This window comes from Mytilus galloprovincialis, chromosome 1 (assembly GCF_965363235.1).
Source record: "Mytilus galloprovincialis chromosome 1, xbMytGall1.hap1.1, whole genome shotgun sequence".
Classification (NCBI taxonomy): Eukaryota; Metazoa; Mollusca; class Bivalvia; order Mytilida; family Mytilidae; genus Mytilus; species Mytilus galloprovincialis.
The window spans coordinates 128,725,111-128,745,711 of NC_134838.1; the positions used below are offsets into that span (position 1 = coordinate 128,725,111).

The following is a 20,601-nucleotide window of genomic DNA, read 5'->3' on the forward strand; positions in this document are numbered from 1 at the left end:
ACTTTTTTTCATAGAGGTTTTGTGACTTTTTTTCCTGTGACTTTTTTTCCGTTGTCCACATTAAAACACACAATATTAAAATCTTCTGTAAAATATGAATGAACAGTATCCTCCACCATAAAAACAAGTGTATGTACAACAAGTCGTGAATTTATATATAAGCATTATTATAGGGACTTTTAAAGTAATGTAATGTTAAAATGGTAAGAGACATAAATAAAATTACATGTTCGTAAGGCTTGGGAATCATAATTTTCAGTAGGTGCTTTTTAATGCAATATTAAATCATAAGCATGATTAATTTGGATGTTGAGTAATATTATTTAATTAGGCTTAACGTTAATTTTAAACTGACAAGATATAATATATTTTTTGTTTGTTTATTGTTTGCTCAGAGACATATAATACTATAATGTATTATATGTCTCTGGTTTGCTTAAGCTTATATTGCCACCGTCAAACATTTTAAATGTTTAATGACAATTAAAAGAATTAAAATTGACTACTCACTTGTCTCAAATGCGCAATAATTCATTACATATTTTTATTTTAAATAAGAAATATTAGGGCATATACATTTTTAAAAGGTGGGATGAGTCTCAGAGAATTTTTTTTTGTAAATGTGAAAATCTACGTAATTTCGGGTTTGTGCCGTGATTGGCTTTAATATTTCAGCGAAAGCCTCGTTTCCTGTTGAAAAAGAATTCGATAAACAAAAAAGAACTGATTCTCACATTACATTCGGTGAATATTTATTCAAATCCTATCAGAGTGGGCAAACATATTTTGTAACAGACCTCTTCAAAACATGTAAGTTCTGTGCAGGGTTCTTCAATAGCCTGCACAATCTACACACAAATTCGCGTTTTGAAAATACAGCAAATTTTTCAGATTTTTACACCAGTACACAGGCACTTGTTTCTGTCAATCTGAGGTTTATTAATCACACCCATACGAACGATTTTTCGTAAACAGGCAAATTCGTTTGCAATGAGGAAAAAATATTAGAATATGCGAAAAAATACACTGGCTATTAACCAATCAAAATTTAGCATTCTTATATAAGGTGTAATTATATATGTACCTGTAAGATACTTGTAAGATCGTTTGTGGAGCTCATATGTAAGGATCCTATTCTTTTTTAGCATATGTACAGATGTATATGCATGGCAAAATTGTGCCGCTCTTTAGGTGTGCTATTTTTATTGTTTAATGGAGATAAAAAAATGACTTTATACTCTTTGACTTATTTCGGTTCTTTATATTTAGTTAATGTTGTAATGTTACAAATGTACAACTTGTTATGATTTTATATCTATAAACATATTTACACTTTTGGTATTCAGCTGTATTTTGCTTCCCAATGACCTTAGATCTACTCGGAATCACCTTTTGACCTCAAGCAACAATCATCTTTATTGTGGCGTAAAATGTTTTGAATTTAAATGTCAAAGTTTAGCAGAACCTGTGTGATTTTACGTAATGGCAGACAAATTGCATACGTCAAGTGTCAATACATCTATTGTTACAATGCATTTTGATTGGTTCTTTTATAGGAAGCTAAGGGTTGTAATGCAATACAATGTAGTGGTACCTTCATGAGGAATAATGGTAAAAATTCTTGCCAAATGACATTAACAGTAATTTTTGGTTCATGACGATAAAATGTACATTTTCCTGTAGACAATGAAAATAAGTCAACTGAAAATGAGGAAGCATTGTTAAATTTTTTTCAAAAAATATAACAGTAAAGACAATGAAAGATAATCACGATAATCATGTGAGATCTCTGACGAATAATGAGAAGTATATATGTTTTGATGAATCACAGTAGGATTTCAACTACATGTAATTTGATGCAATCTGAAGCTGAGAATGACTGTTTGACACCTGACTGTAAAGGGCATTCATACCCTCTAGTATCTGTGGCCTAGTGGTCTACATGTAAGTTATCAAACTACTGGATCAGTAGTCTGTTAACACAATGATGTGAGTTCAAATCCTGCACGTGGCAGATGCATTTGACTTCAACCTTAGTTGACTAGGATTGTCAGTTTTCCTTCCAAAAATTTATATAAAAAAGAAGATGTGGTGTGATTGCCAATAAGACAACTATCCACAAAAGACCAAAATGACACAGACATTAACAACTATAGGTCACCGTACGGCCTTCAACAATGAGCAAAGCCCATACCACATAGTCAGCTATAAAAGGCCCTGATAAGACAATGTAAAACAATTCAAACGAGAAAACTAATGGCCTTATTTATGTAAAAAAAAAATGAACGAAAAAACAAATATGTAAAACATAAACAAACGACAACCACTGAATTACAGGCTCCTGACTTGGGACAGGCACAAACATAAATAATGTGGCGGGGTTAAACATGTAAGCGGGATTCCAACCCTCCCCCTAACCTGGGATAGTGGTATAACAGTACAACATAAGAACGAACTATAAAAATCAGTTGAAAAAGGCTTAACTCATCAGATGGACAAAAATACAAGTGGACGTGGCCCGGTACTTATACATCCTGACACAAAAAGACACAATGAACATATCTGAGAGTACTCACAGTTATCTGACAGCTAGTTCAAAACCACTAACAACTAATAAAAAAATCATGCAACTAAGACTAAACTATCAATCCGTACACATCCAACATCCAATGGATTTAGTGTAAAGACGTCATAAACAGCCAGAGAAAAACATGACCTTGTGCAATGCCAAGTTACAGGTATCGACAGATTGTAGATCCATGAATATGTATATGCATATAACATACATTGTACTAGTAATATTTAGTTAGCTTTTAATTTACTGATAACAAAATCAATATTTATACCAATAAAAACAATATTCAATGATCTAATTACAGTGTTGAATAGGTAACCTTTTAGAATAAGTTTATTTAAAGGAGTGACAAGTTTACATGGATCATTTCTAAATTTCCGGGCACGGTTAACAACATTTCCGTAAAAATGAGGATGTGCTATCCCGTTTGAAATAAGTTTTCTACAGGTACAACCAAACTTCAAAACCAAATCTTTATATCTATGGAAAAATTTAGTAAAGGTTTTAAGTAACTTATGGTAACGATATCCCTGGTTTAATAATTATTAAAATATCTAAATCCAGAAAAGGACAGTTATTACCGAATAAATTTGATTTATTTAAAGTAAGTTCCTTGGGGTAAATTTCCGCAGTATATCATTGTATATTGAGAAAATTCTTGATTATTTAACGAAAAAATATCATCAAGATAACGGTAAGTGTTATTGAATTTATCAATTAAATGCAATTTCGACGGGTCTTTACTGAGTTTAGTCAACTGTGATTCGTAACAGTACAAAAACAAGTATGCTATTAAAGGGGCACAATTAGTGCCCATGGGGATACCTACAACCTGTTGATAAACTTTGTTGCCAAAACGTACATAAATATTATCAAGGAGAAAATTAACAGCTTCAATCATCTCATCCCTCATTAGACAAGAAGGCTTTAAATGAGTTGCAGCAAATATATCTACATTCAGCTTTACCAATACAAACGACCATTTAATTAAATAGGAAGGAAAACTTTTGTTTAATAAGATAGTGTGGAAGTGCAGTGTAAAGAGTAGAAAAATCAAAACTATTAACAGAATCAAAAGGACCATCAAAAGCACGTACATTTTTGTAATTTATCTAAAAACATTCAAAGAATTTTTTACACTCCAAAAATGGTTTATACCACTATGTTCATATATTTTATTACAATAGTTTATGATAAGCTCTTTAATAGCAGTTAATGAACTAGTTAAGAGCACTGAAAGATTAGTTGTAGAACACTAACTAGAGGCCGAGATGAAACGATATTTAAATAGTTTTTTGTGTAGTTTAGGTAGCCAATACATAGTAGGGACCTTCAAATGTTCAGAAGAAGCCTTAAGCTTTGATGTGGTTGTGATATGCTTGTTAACTATATGACTCTCTGTGGTTCTCTCCATGCAAACTGGCTTCCTCTACCATGTCTACCAAAAAAAAAGATGGTCATGATATAGCAAAATACTGAATAGTACTGAAAGTGGTGTTAAACACCAATCAATCATTTGAAGGCATCAACTATACTAACTACATTAATATATTTAATGTACTATTTGGCTTCCTCTACCAATAAAAACTGCCGGCCAGGAAATAGCACATTAGTGTTGAAAGTGGCATTAAACACCAATTGATTAAGTCATGTAAGTGGAATATTTTCAACTAGTATTAACTTCTACTGTGAACCAAATGTATAATTCTTCTTAGAAGGAATAAGAATTCAAATACAATGTAAGAATAGTTTTTATTGCTAATCACAGCACCCAAAGCTGAACTGAATAATTACATTAAATTAATAGTGATTATTTAAAACAATTGAAAATATATATTTTTTGATATAAAAAAAAGGCTTAAGTAAAGCATTACAAATAAACCAAATAAAATAAGACCAGCAATTAAATTCAGCCAGAACTGTTCAACATTTGATAATATTTAAGGTACAGTCACCATGTAATAAAGGCAAGAACTGTTGAACATTTAATAATACATGTATATACATTTTGTAAGGTACAGTCACCCAGTAATAAAGGCAAGAACTGTTGAACATTTGATAATAATAAGGTACAGTCACCCAGTAATAAAGAAGGATGACTTTAGTATTGCCCTCTCAAGATATGTCTGCATACTTCTGCAAAATTTATATATTTGAGTTGTTGTTAATATCAAAGTTAAGAGGGTCTTGGTAGCATGATGGGTAGGGTGCTTTGGTCATGATTTTCTGTATTCTCTATTATTTAATACAATTTTTCATTATTCAGTAAATCTAAACACCCATGCCATATTCTCTTTTTTTCATCAAATAAAGATATATAAACCCTAGTATGCAATAAACATGATAAATACCTTTGTTTAACAGGATAAATGATATACAGTGCATACAGAGTGCATATGAAATTTAAATTGAACTTATTTTCAATTTTGTAGAAGAAATCAAGACTGTAGCTTGGTCTAGAGTTGTCTCCAAGTTTTCAAAACTGGCAACAAAGTATAGCAGCTAATATTATTTTGGCTCCAAATAGTTGGAGCCAGTGCAGCCCCTGATACTGACTACATCAATATTAAAACATTTATTTATAATCTACATTTATAATGAAGTCAATGATATATTAACTTATACATATATATTTATATATAAATGTGTGTAAGTTATATATATATTTACTTGATAACGAAAAACAACCTCAAATTACCTATTTTCTTGAACAAATGATAATTTTCTTCTCTCAGTATTATGAAACATTAAAAATCTCTTTAATCATGTTAATACACATATATACAATGTAACAAAATCACAATAACATATATTCAATGCATGATTAATATTAATTTGATATTAATAACATGATTAATAGTTTAATATCAAGTCTTGATGCTAAAAATAAAAAAATAGAAATCACCCAAAATCTCTTTTAAATAGTATATGGTGTAATTCAGCTAAAGCTATTATTGATAATTAAAGATTGTAATGTTGAGATAGATTTATCTAACAAAATTAAAGTACAATTTTTGCTTCTGGACATGGCCAGCAAGAAGTAACCAAAATGGTGGAGACAGATCTTGAGAAGGTCTTGCAACACAGGGAAAAAATTATAATTGAGTTGTCTTTCTTGGAACAATATTCTTGTATTTGAACAGGTCGGGACCATTACCTTATATGGAAATGCATAAATTATCATACTTATGTTCTCGCACATGTAATTGTTTATTTGCATGTGATGTAATTTATTTTTACCTAGGTTTTTGACCAATCCACTAAATGAGTAACAATGCATGATGGACTACTACGTGTTTACAATCAATAGAGAACACATATTATTTACTAAGATACAACACATTTTTTTGTGCAATGCGGGATTTTACTTATTTTTTTATTTTGAGTATCCTCATTTATAGTTCGTGTACAAAGTACTCCTTCCATGCTCATATTAACGAAGAGTTGTTTCTATGCGAAGAAAAAAGGGTTTGAATTACACGATATATAGCCATTAATATGCTTGATGATGGCACAGAGATTTCATGTATTCGTCAACCAGACAGCAACAAAACAACAGCGAAAAACACAATTACCCATGAGACAAACTTGCTAGTGTAAAGTAAGCCGTCAATAACAGCCTGTGCTAATATTCAGGAGTACAGAAATTCCCGTATATTATTAAAGGCAAATGTGTGATCCTTGAATTTTGTGTTCGTAAAAAAGGTGAAGAAATATTTACATACATGGCAGTGTTAACAAAATCTATAAGTATTTATTTTTGTCACATTTCAGTATATGAGCCTTCCAAGCTGTTCCCTTTGTTTTTGAAGGTAGTGAAGTCAGCAACTATAGTTTCATTTTATTTTTTGTTTTTTAACGGGCTCGGACATTTGCCAAACTGAATACAATCATTACAGCTGATTTCCTAATGCTTGCAAAGTAAAACTTTGGTTGGCTTGCTTGCTTTGTGTGCATAGCTGTTTATACAAGCTTTGAAAATAAGATTGACATCCTTAAACAATATATATTGGCATAGTTTAACTTGTATATTTTATATTTGAATTTAATTGGTTGTTATCCTAATCATTCTAATAAGAATGTACAATATACAAACAACTCGAGCAAGCTAACCAAAGTTTTCCTCTACATGCATTAAGAAATAAACTGTAATGATGTTATCCATATGTATGTGCGAAGAGGTGGAAAATTTGATATGTTTTGTAAAAATTTCAGTGTTGGATCTAATATAAAAAAGAAGATGTGGTATGATTGCCAATGGGACAACTGTCCACAAGAGACCAAAATGAAATAAACATTCATAGGTCACCGTATGGCCTTCAGCATTGAGCAAAGCCCATACCGCATAGTCAGCTATAAAAGGTCCCGAAATGACAATGTTTAACAATTCAAAAGAGAGAACTAACGGCCTTAATTATATAAAAAAATGAACTAAAAACAAATATATTACACATAAACAAACGACAAACATTGAAATACAGGCTCCTATATACACAAACCTATATAAGTTTTTATTTATTAGATAGATTTCTTTTCCTTTTATATATTATATTAGGCCGTTTTTTGTTGTTGTTTATTGTTGTTTTTTTTGTCTGGATTGTTTTACACAAGTAATTTTTGGGTCATTTTTAGCATACATATTGGCATTGAACCTATGACTGCCTACTTTACTAGATTATGTCTTTTTATGCCCCACCTACGATAGTAGAGGGGCACTATGTTTTCTGGTCTGTGCCTCCGTTCGTCCGTTCGTCCATCCGTCTGTGCCTCCGTTCATCCGTCCGCTTCAGGTTAAAGTTTTTGGTCAAGGTAGTTTTTGAAGAAGTTGAAGTCCAATCAACTTGAAACTTAGTACACTTGTTCCCCATGATATGATCTTTCTAATTTTAATGCCAAATTATAGTTTTGACCCCAATTTCATGGTCCACTGAACATAGAAAATGATAGGGCAAAGTTCAGGTTAAAGTTTTTGGTCAAGGTAGTTTTTGATGAAGTTAAAGTTACATCAACTTGAAACTTAGTACATATGTTCCCTATGATATGATTTTTCTAATTTTAATTCCAAATTAAAGTTTTGACCCCAATTTCACGGTCCACTGAACATAGAAAATGATAGTGCGAGTGGGGCATTCGTGTACTATGGACACATTCTTGTTTTGAAAGATATCTCATTTGGCACTAATATGCTAATACCTCATCTTCTTATTTCTATATAAAAAATACGTTTTAGAATAAGAATAATAGGTAATATGGCACCCACTGTGATACAGAGGCTTTAAATATTGGAGATATTTCACATACGTCAACATGACAGCAGCCGAACGATAAAAAAACCTCTGAGGTATATTTTGTGATAAAATTAGCAATAAATGGACTTTATCGATGGATGAAGCTGTACAAAATGTATTAAGCTATACAAAATGTATTAAGCTATATACCGTACCCGCTCAGTGGCGGATCCAGGGGGGATTTTGCACATCCAGTACAGAAAGAAGTGTTTCAATGAAAGGTTTTGTGTTTTTCTAGGCAGAAATGATTTTGGAATGACATTATACATGTTTAAAAGAGCTCAAAAAATTTCATAGTGGACAGTGGTCATTTCATCTGAAATTTCACTGTTTCAGGTTGTAAATTTATTGCACAGGTACAGTGCATAACAATGGCAAAAATGTATTCAACAACTTTAACCAGGCGAAAAAGAAAGTTGAATCGTGAAGCCCGTAAACAATACATTTTTAATCTGAGCATGCAAATTGAAGATTATGTTATATATTTTACAATAATCACATTGCAGAACAAAAACATATATTTTGAGAATCCCAGACACCAGTGGCGGATCCGGGGGGGGTTCCGGGGGTGCGCATATGTTTTGCACCCCCCCTTTGCCCTGGGTGCCCTGGGTTAGCACCCCCCTTTCGAAAATTCCTGCATCTGCCCCTGGACACTATATTAGTTGACAGTTCTTCCACTAATTCCATGTGTTTTCCGGTTGTAGTAAACCTTAGTAGTATTCCACAATGTATTGTAGCTCATTGAGTCGATTGGTCAGTTTTTCAAGGCAGTATTGGGCTTGTGTTTTGGAAATTACTATGCAAATGTATTCCAAAGTAAAGAAATCTAGAGTTCTCAACCTGTTGAAGGTGCTCCTACACAACAGCCCGTGTGGATTTTGCTTTTTCCACCTGCCCACCCGTGCCCACTCTAGCTATAATCTCTTTTGTGGTGTGGGTTTTGCTCAATGTTGGATTAAACCTGGTTTTATAGCTGATTAGACCTCCCACTTGTATGACAATTGTTTATTATTCTTTTTAAGATTTGAGAAGCATGGCTGCTACAAGAGAAAAGAGAAGCAATGCCGGGAACAAGATGTCCAGATTGTTAGAGGCAGAAGACGAGGATGATTTCTATAAAACTACATATGGAGGTTTTAATGAGGTGACTCTTTAAAATATATTTATTGCATTTAACTTATATCTGAGCCCATATTAAATGACATATATGCATGTACAATGTATCTGATCTAAAAATTACAAATTTTCTTTTTTTTTTTTTCAACTTCAGAGATTTTATTTCACTGATAGTTGTTAAGAAAGCCCTTTAATATTACAATAATGGCACTAAGGTTCTTCCCTTTATTGTTAATTACCTATAAAAGCAGGGGATTTCATTGTCTTATAAATCTATATATTATAACGCGTTAATTCCAATTAACAGAGTAATTCTACAGTTTTCTAATAAGTTTGTCCTGCATTCAAGTGAATTGTTCGTATTCTTTATTGATCATGTATTGAAATAAACTCATCATAGATACCAGGATTAGATTTTGTATTTACGTCACACCGCATTTCATATACAAAAGACTCATCATTAATACTCGAATCCAAAAAAGTTGCCAAATAAAGTAGGAAGTTGCAGAGCATTGAGGACCTAAATTCCTAAAAGTTTTGCCAAATACCGCTAAGGTAATCCATTCCTGAGGTAGAATATATTGATTTGATTTATTGATTCTGAATTAATTCTTTTCAATGAAACTTGGCTCAAGATTCTGGAAAGAAACATTTTCATTTTGAAAGACTCAAATTTGATTAAAATTTAGATGTGGTAGGATTACCAATAAGACAAAAATCCACCATTGGCCAATGACATAGAAGTTAGCAACTATTAGTGAATTAATAAAATGATCAATAAAAAATCCAATGTCCTTCCTTACTAGTTGTAAGATGATAACTAATAAATGTCTGAACAGTTGTTCTTTTCAATCTGTGTGTACTGTATATGCCATTATAGGTAACAAGTTACTACAGAATGTCTGAACAGTTGTTCTTTTCAATCTGTTTGTACTGTATATGCCATTATAGGTAACAAGTTACAACAGAATGTCTGAACAGTTGTTCTTTTCAATCTGTTTGTACTGTATATGCCAATATAGGTAACAAGTTACTACAGAATGTCTGAACAGTTGTTCTTTTCAATCTGTGTGTACTGTATATGCCATTATAGGTAACAAGTTACTACAGAATGTCTGAACAGTTGTTCTTTTCAATTTGTTTGTACTGTATATGCCAATATAGGTAACAAGTTACTACAGAATGTCTGAACAGTTGTTCTTTTCAATCTGTGTGTACTGTATATGCCATTATAGGTAACAAGTTACTACAGAATGTCTGAACAGTTGTTCTTTTCAATCTGTTTGTACTGTATATGCCAATATAGGTAACAAGTTACTACAGAATGTCTGAACAGTTGTTCTTTTCAATCTGAACAGTTGTTCTTTTCAATCTGTTTGTACTGTATATGCCAATATAGGTAACAAGTTACTACAGAATGTCTGAACAGTTGTTCTTTTCAATCTGTTTGTACTGTAAAGGCCATTATAGGTAACAAGTTACTACAGAATGTCTGAACAGTTGTTCTTTTCTATCTGTTTGTACTGTATATGCCAATATAGGTAACAAGTTACTACAGAATGTCTGAACAGTTGTTCTTTTCAATCTGTTTGTACTGTATATGCCAATATAGGTAACAAGTTACTACAGAATGTCTGAACAGTTGTTCTTTTCAATCTGTTTGTACTGTATATGCCATTATAGGTAACAAGTTACTACAGAATGTCTGAACAGTTGTTCTTTTCAATCTGTTTGTACTGTATATGCCATTATAGGTAACAAGTTACTACATGTACATAAAATTGAGAATGGAAATGGGGAATGTGTCAAAGAGACAACAACCCGACCAACTAAAAAACAACAGCAGAGGGTCACCAACAGGTCTTCAATGTAGCGCGAAATACCCGCACCCGGAGGCGTCCTTCGGCTGGCCCCTAAACAAATATATACTAGTCCAGTGATAATGAACGCCATACTAATTTCCAAATTGTACACAAGAAACTAAAAGAATGTCTGAACAGTTGTTTTTTTTAATCTGTTTGTACTGTATATGCCAATATAGGTAACAAGTTACTACAGAATGTCTGAACAGTTGTTCTTTTCAATCTGTTTGTACTGTATATGCCAATATAGGTAACAAGTTACTACAGAATGTCTGAACAGTTGTTCTTTTCAATCTGTTTGTACTGTATATGCCAATATAGGTAACAAGTTACTACAGAATGTCTGAACAGTTGTTCTTTTCAATCTGTTTGTACTGTATATGCCATTATAGGTAACAAGTTACTACAGAATGTCTGAAAAGTTGTTCTTTTCAATCTGTTTGTACTGTATATGCCAATATAGGTAACAAGTTACTACAGAATGTCTGAACAGTTGTTCTTTTCAATCTATTTGTACTGTATATGCCAATATAGGTAACAAGTTACTACAGAATGTCTGAACAGTTGTTCTTTTCATTCTGTGTGTACTGTATATGCCATTATAGGTAACAAGTTACTACAGAATGTCTGAACAGTTGTTCTTTTCAATCTGTTTGTACTGTATATGCCAATATAGGTAACAAGTTACTACAGAATGTCTGAACAGTTGTTCTTTTCAATCTGTTTGTACTGTATATGCCAGTATAGGTAACAAGTTACTACAGAATGTCTGAACAGTTGTTCTTTTCAATCTGTTTGTACTGTATATGCCATTATAGGTAACAAGTTACTACAGAATGTCTGAACAGTTGTTCTTTTCAATCTGTTTGTACTGTATATGCCATTATAGGTAACAAGTTACTACAGAATGTCTGAACAGTTGTTCTTTTCAATCTGTTTGTACTGTATATGCCAATATAGGTAACAAGTTACTACAGAATGTCTGAACAGTTGTTCTTTTCAATCTGTTTGTACTGTATATGCCATTATAGGTAACAAGTTACTACAGAATGTCTGAACAGTTGTTCTTTTCAATCTGTTTGTACTGTATATGCCATTATAGGTAACAAGTTACTACAGAATGTCTGAACAGTTGTTCTTTTCTATCTGTTTGTACTGTATATGCCATTATAGGTAACAAGTTACTACAGAATGTCTGAACAGTTGTTCTTTTCAATCTGTTTGTACTGTATATGCCATTATAGGTAACAAGTTACTACAGAATGTCTGAACAGTTGTTCTTTTCAATCTGTTTGTACTGTATATGCCAATATAGGTAACAAGTTACTACAGAATGTCTGAACAGTTGTTCTTTTCAATCTGTTTGTACTGTATATGCCATTATAGGTAACAAGTTACTACAGAATGTCTGAACAGTTGTTCTTTTCAATCTGTTTGTACTGTATATGCCATTATAGGTAACAAGTTACTACAGAATGTCTGAACAGTTGTTCTTTTCAATCTGTTTGTACTGTATATGCCATTATAGGTAACAAGTTACTACAGAATGTCTGAACAGTAACTGTTGTTCTTTTCTATCTGTTTGTACTGTATATGCCATTATAGGTAACAAGTTACTACAGAATGTCTGAACAGTTGTTCTTTTCTATCTGTTTGTACTGTATATGCCATTATAGGTAACAAGTTACTACAGAATGTCTGAACAGTTGTTCTTTTCAATCTGTTTGTACTGTATATGCCAATATAGGTACCAAGTTACTACATAATGTCTGAACAGTTGTTCTTTTCTATCTGTTTGTACTGTATATGCCATTATAGGTAACAAGTTACTACAGAATGTCTGAACAGTTGTTCTTTTCAATCTGTTTGTACTGTATATGCCATTATAGGTAACAAGTTACTACAGAATGTCTGAACAGTTGTTCTTTTCAATCTGTTTGTACTGTATATGCCATTATAGGTAACAAGTTACTACAGAATGTCTGAACAGTTGTTCTTTTCTATCTGTTTGTACTGTATATGCCATTATAGGTAACAAGTTACTACAGAATGTCTGAACAGTTGTTCTTTTCTATCTGTTTGTACTGTATATGCCAATATAGGTAACAAGTTACTACAGAATGTCTGAACAGTTGTTCTTTTCAATCTGTTTGTACTGTATATGCCATTATAGGTAACAAGTTACTACAGAATGTCTGAACAGTTGTTCTTTTCTATCTGTTTGTACTGTATATCCCATTATAGGTAACAAGTTACTACAGAATGTCTGAACAGTTGTTATTTTCTATCTGTTTGTACTGTATATGCCATTATAGGTAACAAGTTACTACAGAATGTCTGAACAGTTGTTCTTTTCTATCTGTTTGTACTGTATATGCCATTATAGGTAACAAGTTACTACAGAATGTCTGAACAGTTGTTCTTTTCAATCTGTTTGTACTGTATAGCCAATATAGGTACCAAGTTACTACATAATGTCTGAACAGTTGTTCTTTTCTATCTGTTTGTACTGTATATGCCATTATAGGTAACAAGTTACTACAGAATGTCTGAACAGTTGTTCTTTTCAATCTGTTTGTACTGTATATGCCATTATAGGTAACAAGTTACTACAGAATGTCTGAACAGTTGTTCTTTTCAATCTGTTTGTACTGTATATGCCATTATAGGTAACAAGTTACTACAGAATGTCTGAACAGTTGTTCTTTTCTATCTGTTTGTACTGTATATGCCAATATAGGTAACAAGTTACTACAGAATGTCTGAACAGTTGTTCTTTTCAATCTGTTTGTACTGTATATGCCATTATAGGTAACAAGTTACTACAGAATGTCTGAACAGTTGTTCTTTTCAATCTGTTTGTACTGTATATGCCATTATAGGTAACAAGTTACTACAGAATGTCTGAACAGTTGTTCTTTTCTATCTGTTTGTACTGTATATGCCAATATAGGTAACAAGTTACTACAGAATGTCTGAACAGTTGTTCTTTTCAATCTGTTTGTACTGTATATGCCATTATAGGTAACAAGTTACTACAGAATGTCTGAACAGTTGTTCTTTTCTATCTGTTTGTACTGTATATCCCATTATAGGTAACAAGTTACTACAGAATGTCTGAACAGTTGTTATTTTCTATCTGTTTGTACTGTATATGCCATTATAGGTAACAAGTTACTACAGAATGTCTGAACAGTTGTTCTTTTCTATCTGTTTGTACTGTATATGCCATTATAGGTAACAAGTTACTACAGAATGTCTGAACAGTTGTTCTTTTCAATCTGTTTGTACTGTATATGCCATTATAGGTAACAAGTTACTACAGAATGTCTGAACAGTTGTTCTTTTCTATCTGTTTGTACTGTATATGCCATTATAGGTAACAAGTTACTACAGAATGTCTGAACAGTTGTTCTTTTCAATCTGTTTGTACTGTATATGCCATTATAGGTAACAAGTTACTACAGAATGTCTGAACAGTTGTTCTTTTCAATCTGTTTGTACTGTATATGCCATTATAGGTAACAAGTTACTACAGAATGACAAAATTTATTTTTTTATTTGACTTCAGGAAGAAGGAGATAATGAATATGAATCTGAGAATTCTGACTCTGAAGATACTGACTCTGATATCAGCATTGATGAAAATGATGAAGTTAAAAGTGATGTGGAGGATGAAGATGGGAAGAGGAAGAAGAAAGGAGTCAACACTAAGGCCTACAAGGTGGTGTATCAATAGCTTAATTATATGATAAACACCAAGGCCTACAAGGTGGTGTATCAATAGCTTAATTGTATGATAAACACCAAGGCCTACAAGGTGGTGTATCAATAGCTTAATTATATGATAAACACCAAGGCCTACAAGGTGGTGTATCAATAGCTTAATTATATGATAAACACCAAGGCCTACAAGGTGGTGTATCAATAGCTTAATTATATAATATAACACCAAGGCCTACAAGGTGGTGTATCAATAGCTTAATTATATAATATGAATAATGTGGTATGTTTTCTAAGTAAGGTAGCTGCATCAATTTTATACAGTTAATTTGGTTATGAGTGTATTTTATACTTTACTTTTTAATTGTATCACCAGGACTCAGGGAGACTAGGGGGATTAAGTGGCAATGTTGTCTGTCACTCCCTTTTCTTGACCCCCAAAAGTGATTTCTAGTATGTTCACAACAGTTGTTTTCGATTTTGGCAAAATAAATGGGTTACCTTACAGTACTATAACAGGATTAAAATTCCCTTTAGATAATGTTTGATCCTTTATCCTATTGCATTTTGTGTAATTTTTTCTATATTCCCCACGAATTAGAGGCAGACCAACTATGACCAATATCTGTATTATTACGATATGTCTGTCTACAGACACATCTATGGCTCAGCTGACACGAGAATATTTAGCGCAAAAGTGAAAAATAGGCATTCAACACTCATTTATTTTGGGTGTAAATTTGAATGCATATGCATTTGTTTGCAGTTAATTGATTTGAGCTACTAAAATTTGTGAAAATTACACTTTAATACTGCGGGGATGCATACCATCCCCTCTATCTGGTAAATGACATCATAAAGGCACGTAATTTCCAGTAAAGAAAATAACTTGAAAGTGGTCTATTGAAATACACTGTTATTTAAAGCACTTTAAAAAAAATATTAAGATAACAGTCTGACATTCATTACATGAACAATCTGTAAAGCAACAAATTATACATAATAGAATAAAATTTGTTGTCATCTTATTAATTCCAGGAACCAGTGAAAAAGGTTGTAAAGACAGAAAAACCAAAAGAAAAGAAACCTCCTAAGTCTAAAGTATCAGCAGTACAAATTTATCATACTCCAGGTTTGAATAAATCTAAAGTAATTGCATCTGTTAAGTAAAAATATACCTTATTTTCAGCATCCGATATATAATGATAACAAACATTTTCTCACAAACAAAACTTTCTCAGAGAAAGTGATGACTTTGCCCATAATTTGATATTTCATTCTCAATAATTTTTTCTTTGATTTTACATTCCTTATAAAGTTGGACATAGGTTGCCATAGATATCTATAATTGCAAAGTTGGACATTTATATGCAAAATTTAAAGTTTCAGCTCAATAGTTGTAGCTCGCTGTAACAGATGATGAGGAATTTAAAAAACAAAATTATAGGCAATTGAACTGAGTTTGACTTTTCCTTTTAAGATTTCAGCTCTGAAGCCATTTATTCATTGCCCTGCTACAACCATTGTACGCTAATGCTGTATAAGGACACTATAAAACAATTAACTCCTATATATTCATAATTCCTTTTATTAAACATCCATTCCTATGATTTATGTGGTATACCAATTACTCTTTTCAGTAAAGAAAACATTAAGAAAATCAACAGCAGATAAAACAAAAGAGAGACAAGATAGAGAGAAGACAAAAGAAGCCAGAGAAAAAATGTTAAAAGAAATGGCAGCACAGAAGAATGTAGCTGAAGTAAGAAGATTGACCCAGGAGGAACTTTTAGAGGAAGCCAAAATTACAGAGGAAGAAAATCTACAGTCTTTAGGTCAGATTACAAACATATAACATGTATAATAGAAACATAATTAGTCATATACTGCCTACCATCAGATGGTCAAATGAACAAATGTCATATCAAATGGTCTTTGATTATAAATTAAACACAAATTCAGGAGTTATCGTCCTTCATTGCACAAATTTGTAACCATTAATTTAAAAAAAACCAATAGTAAATTTATTCCAAATGAGTTAGGTACTGTTGAATTGGAGATATAACTTTACACACTTTTGGCTGCAGATGTGACATTATGGAGATTTAACTTTCATTTCATTTTGACTTACACACTTTTGGCTGCACATGTGACATTATGGAGATATAACTTTCATTTCATTTTGACTTACACACTTTTGGCTGCAGATGTGACATTATGGAGATATAACTTTCATTTCATTTTGACCTACACACTGTTGGCTGCAGATGTGACATCATGGTTGTTTAAACATAATTGTTAGGTATATTTCAAGGAGGCTGCAACCCAACAAAATTAATAAACAAAAAGACATCTATAGGGCATCATACAGTCCTATATACTGTGGATTCCTTTAGATTCCTAGCTATCAAATTTTGTGGATATTTGATTTCCTGTCCCTTAAAACCTATGCATTAGGCCAGAATTTTTTAATTTGTTGGTTTACAGATCCGCCGACCCGATTTTGCCGATTCCTAGAATAAAAATAAAATTGACTTTTCATGCTTTTTTATTCCCGCCGACCCAAACAAATACATTATCCCTGAAAAATAATTAAATTCTTCTTTTTTTTATTAAATGCAATGCATGAATCACTAACAAAATTGATAACACTCTCTGTTGTGAAAAAATAAAACTTCCAGTTTACGTTTCTAAAAATAGACAAATCAATTATAACTGACCTTGAAATGTCGTTTACGCAAATAATTTTGCAGAACGAAATCTGCGTTTAAAACCAATTACACAATAAGTTCGTTTCCCTTATTTGTCATCAGTCTGTAAGATGCATAATCTCATAGAAATAGACTTGTCCAAATGTGGACAGGTGGAAAGCACCTTGGAAGTAAAAGTTCTGAATATCAACAAGTCATTTAGAATTTTCTAGGTTCATGGATAATAAAAAAAAAATATTGTCCATTTTGATAAAAAAACGGGAATGCATGACACCAGATTAACCCGATATTCTCGTTTTTTCCGTGGACGAGTCTATTACGTTTTTGACATGTGTGTTGAAACTTATTTTCGTACGACGTTTTTTACATGTTTTTCTTTATCAGTTTTCGTTTTTGAAGATCATTACTCGCCAAATTTTCTGGAATTGATTAAGAGCTACGCGAATTTGTTTTTCTTGTTTGTGAAATGATGATTTAATTTCGTCTTTGTCTGTGAACACCCCCTTTTTTACGGCAAATCATTATATTTAGACAATGTCATGCGATATTTATGACAGCTGAGCAAGAATATTCATCGAACTAAAATTTGAAATGATGACAAAATAGCATACAAACATTTTGTTAGAAAGGTGAAATGAATATTTATTTTGCATTTTTTTTTCTGTCTTGAAAGATTTTTTTTTCTTTTTTTCCCCGACCGACCGACCCGACTTTTTCATGGGGAAAATCCGTAAACCAACAAATTAAAAAACCGTGGCCTTAAAAATATGAAGAAATTCATACTTTATTAGACACTTATAATCATGGTTTATCTTAGTTACAAATCTTGGAAGATTGTACCCAATACATAGTGATGACTTCTGTTAATTCATAAATTTCTGCCATGTTTTACTGTTGCAAAAATTGCAGTTAAATGGGCTTCACAAAAGAAGACACTCACATTTTAAATTTTTGAGCATTAATTATATTCAGCAAATTCACAAATCACAATAATTAGTTTGACATTTATTATCATTGTAAAACAAACAAATTGTCTCACTGGAACTCAGCCTACATCTTATACAATAATACAATAATATATGTAAAACAAACAAATTGTCTCACTGGAACTCAGCCTACATCTTATACAATAATACAATAACATATGCCCAGAAAAGTACTGTATCTGAACAAAATATTTGTTTTAATGACGTTCAAAATATTTTGAAACACATGAAAATTTTACAGTTATTTAAAACCAAATTAACTTTCTTTGGAATTTTCAATAATTAAATTAGATGAACTTTTAATTTATGATTTCAGAGGATTACAAAAGGCTAGAAATGGAGAAAAAGAAAAACAGAATCCAGAAACAGATAAACAAAGGACCAATGATTAAATATCAGTCATTTACTATGCCACTGATAGAAGAGTTACCGATGGAAACAGAAATAAATGTAGATGATATGTAAGTCAATATAATGTTATAATGACATGTTATCATCACTGTATTCTTCTTTATTCAATACAACAGAAGATTGTAAAAGAATAACAGGTTGATTCATTTAAACATATTGTACCCAGTGAAGGTGCTTTCAAAATGGGGTAACTACCTATAGAGAAAAAAATACATTGTACTAGACATCAACATGAAGTGGAGATTTCAAAGTGTCTTCTCTGGGTCACATGTAATTTTTATGAAATAGCTCTGAATATAATGTAAAGAGTTTGATACACAATTTCTTTACCGACTGAAACGGCAGAAGTTATTCATGATTCAAATATTTCTGGGGTAATATATATGTCCTACAACAATCACTCTATGCCACACCATATAGTAACCTATTGAAAGCCTAGGGATGACAAAACCTGAAACTGTTTAATAGAGAAAACCAATGGTATGTTTTTTTTATTTCAGCAATAATAAAAAAAACACTTATGAAAGACATAAACCAACATGTACAACAACCATTGAATAACATTATCCTTGCCTCAGACCAGATAAAATCCTGCATCTATATCAGCACCACACATTGGGTGCTAATAATAAAATGATATACATGTACTGTTATACATACAAATCGGTTATTATGTAAAATATTTTACTGGTTTTCTGATATACGAGTGTTTTGATTGATTTCAAATTGTTTCTTTCAGAATGGAACCCCAGAAGAAATCTGAAGACATATGTGAGATATCAGAGAAGTGTTCACGGACATTTATAACATTCACAGATGATAGAACATTTAAAGAATACTTTCCTCAGAAAAAACCTAAACTTTCACAAAAACAGTATTGTCCTGTTACTAAACTACCAGCCAAATATTTTGACCCTATAACACAGACTCCATATGCTACAGCCGAGGCATTCAGATTGATACGAGAGGCATACGCTCAACAACAGGCTGAAAGGAAGCGTAAATGATTACATTCCAAATACAGGGAACTGCAGTGATTTGTTACCAATATGTGTTCAAGAAGATTCAAGACTATTATAGACCTGATAAATAAAAGAAATTTATTTTGTACATTTTATTCCATGTTTCTCAAGACCACAATACACATAGATCGAGTTCAAGCTGTACACTTTGGTTTATAACTTTGGCTATAACTTTGTATGTACCATTCTATAAGAAGTTAAATTCTCTTGAGTTTATAAAATGAGTTATGAATTGAAGCAATTAGATCTTGTTTGTGTATTTCCTCTATGCTTAGATGGTGTTTGTAATGTATGGTAACAGCACTGTAGTGACTGCAAAGTACATGGTGTAATTCATTTCAGAATTGATTGCTTTTTTTTTTGTTAACTTATTTGGGTGTAAAAGTGTTGACAGAAGTACATTTTGTATAAAAGACTATAAATTACTGAAAGAAACATTCAATACTTAGAATATATATTTTTCTAGGATCATGAAAACATGATTTGTTTCAAGTTTATAGCAGAGTTCTACTGACCTTGTTCTCACTTTCCTGGTTTGGTTATTCAGCCTTAGGTTTTCATGGTTTATAAGATGATGTATGAATTTTTACTCCACCAGATCTGTCAGCTATATTTGGTGTATAGAATGATTGTAAGGTGTACATGTCTGTCCAACGGTTTATTTGACATACCTGTAGACCTAATATACATGGTTCATTCGAGTTAACATTAATCCCCATTTCAAAGCTCAGGTGCATTGCAAAATTATGTAAAAATTTAACTTTATTCTGCTGCACATGCTTTAAGATAAAACAAACCACAAGCAGTGCCTAATGACAATCTTTAAACAAGTGGTTTCCGAATTGTTTGCTCCATTATAGTTACGTATTTATGTACTGAGACACAGACAATGATTTGCACTAGT

The 20,601-nt window shown here is 32.0% G+C and overlaps 1 protein-coding gene across 2 annotated transcripts; it reads left to right on the forward strand.

Moving 5' to 3' along the window:
• Nucleotides 1–657: 657 nt before the first annotated feature.
• On the forward strand, nt 658–19,785 carry LOC143058979 (vacuolar protein sorting-associated protein 72 homolog). 2 transcript variants are annotated; one of them, XM_076232464.1, is made up of 7 exons: nt 658–810; nt 8,889–9,010; nt 14,416–14,568; nt 15,606–15,699; nt 16,208–16,402; nt 18,581–18,725; nt 19,415–19,785. In XM_076232464.1, the coding sequence occupies exons 2-7, from the start codon at nt 8,900–8,902 to the stop codon at nt 19,680–19,682; spliced, it is 966 nt and encodes a 321-aa protein (XP_076088579.1). In that variant the 5' UTR covers nt 658–810; nt 8,889–8,899; the 3' UTR covers nt 19,683–19,785. The 2 variants fall into 2 exon arrangements, with proteins under 2 accessions (XP_076088579.1, XP_076088582.1); XM_076232467.1 differs by having other exon boundaries at nt 687–744.
• The last annotated feature ends 816 nt before the right edge of the window (nt 19,786–20,601 follow it).

Coding starts and splice junctions, on each gene's coding strand:
- LOC143058979 (XM_076232464.1), top strand. CDS start 8,900: ATGGCTGCTACAAGAGAAAAGAGAAGCAATGCCGGGAACAAGATGTCC. Junction 9,011..14,415: donor CATATGGAGGTTTTAATGAG/GTGACTCTTTAA, acceptor ATTTGACTTCAG/GAAGAAGGAGATAATGAATA. Junction 16,403..18,580: donor AGAAAATCTACAGTCTTTAG/GTCAGATTACAA, acceptor TTATGATTTCAG/AGGATTACAAAAGGCTAGAA.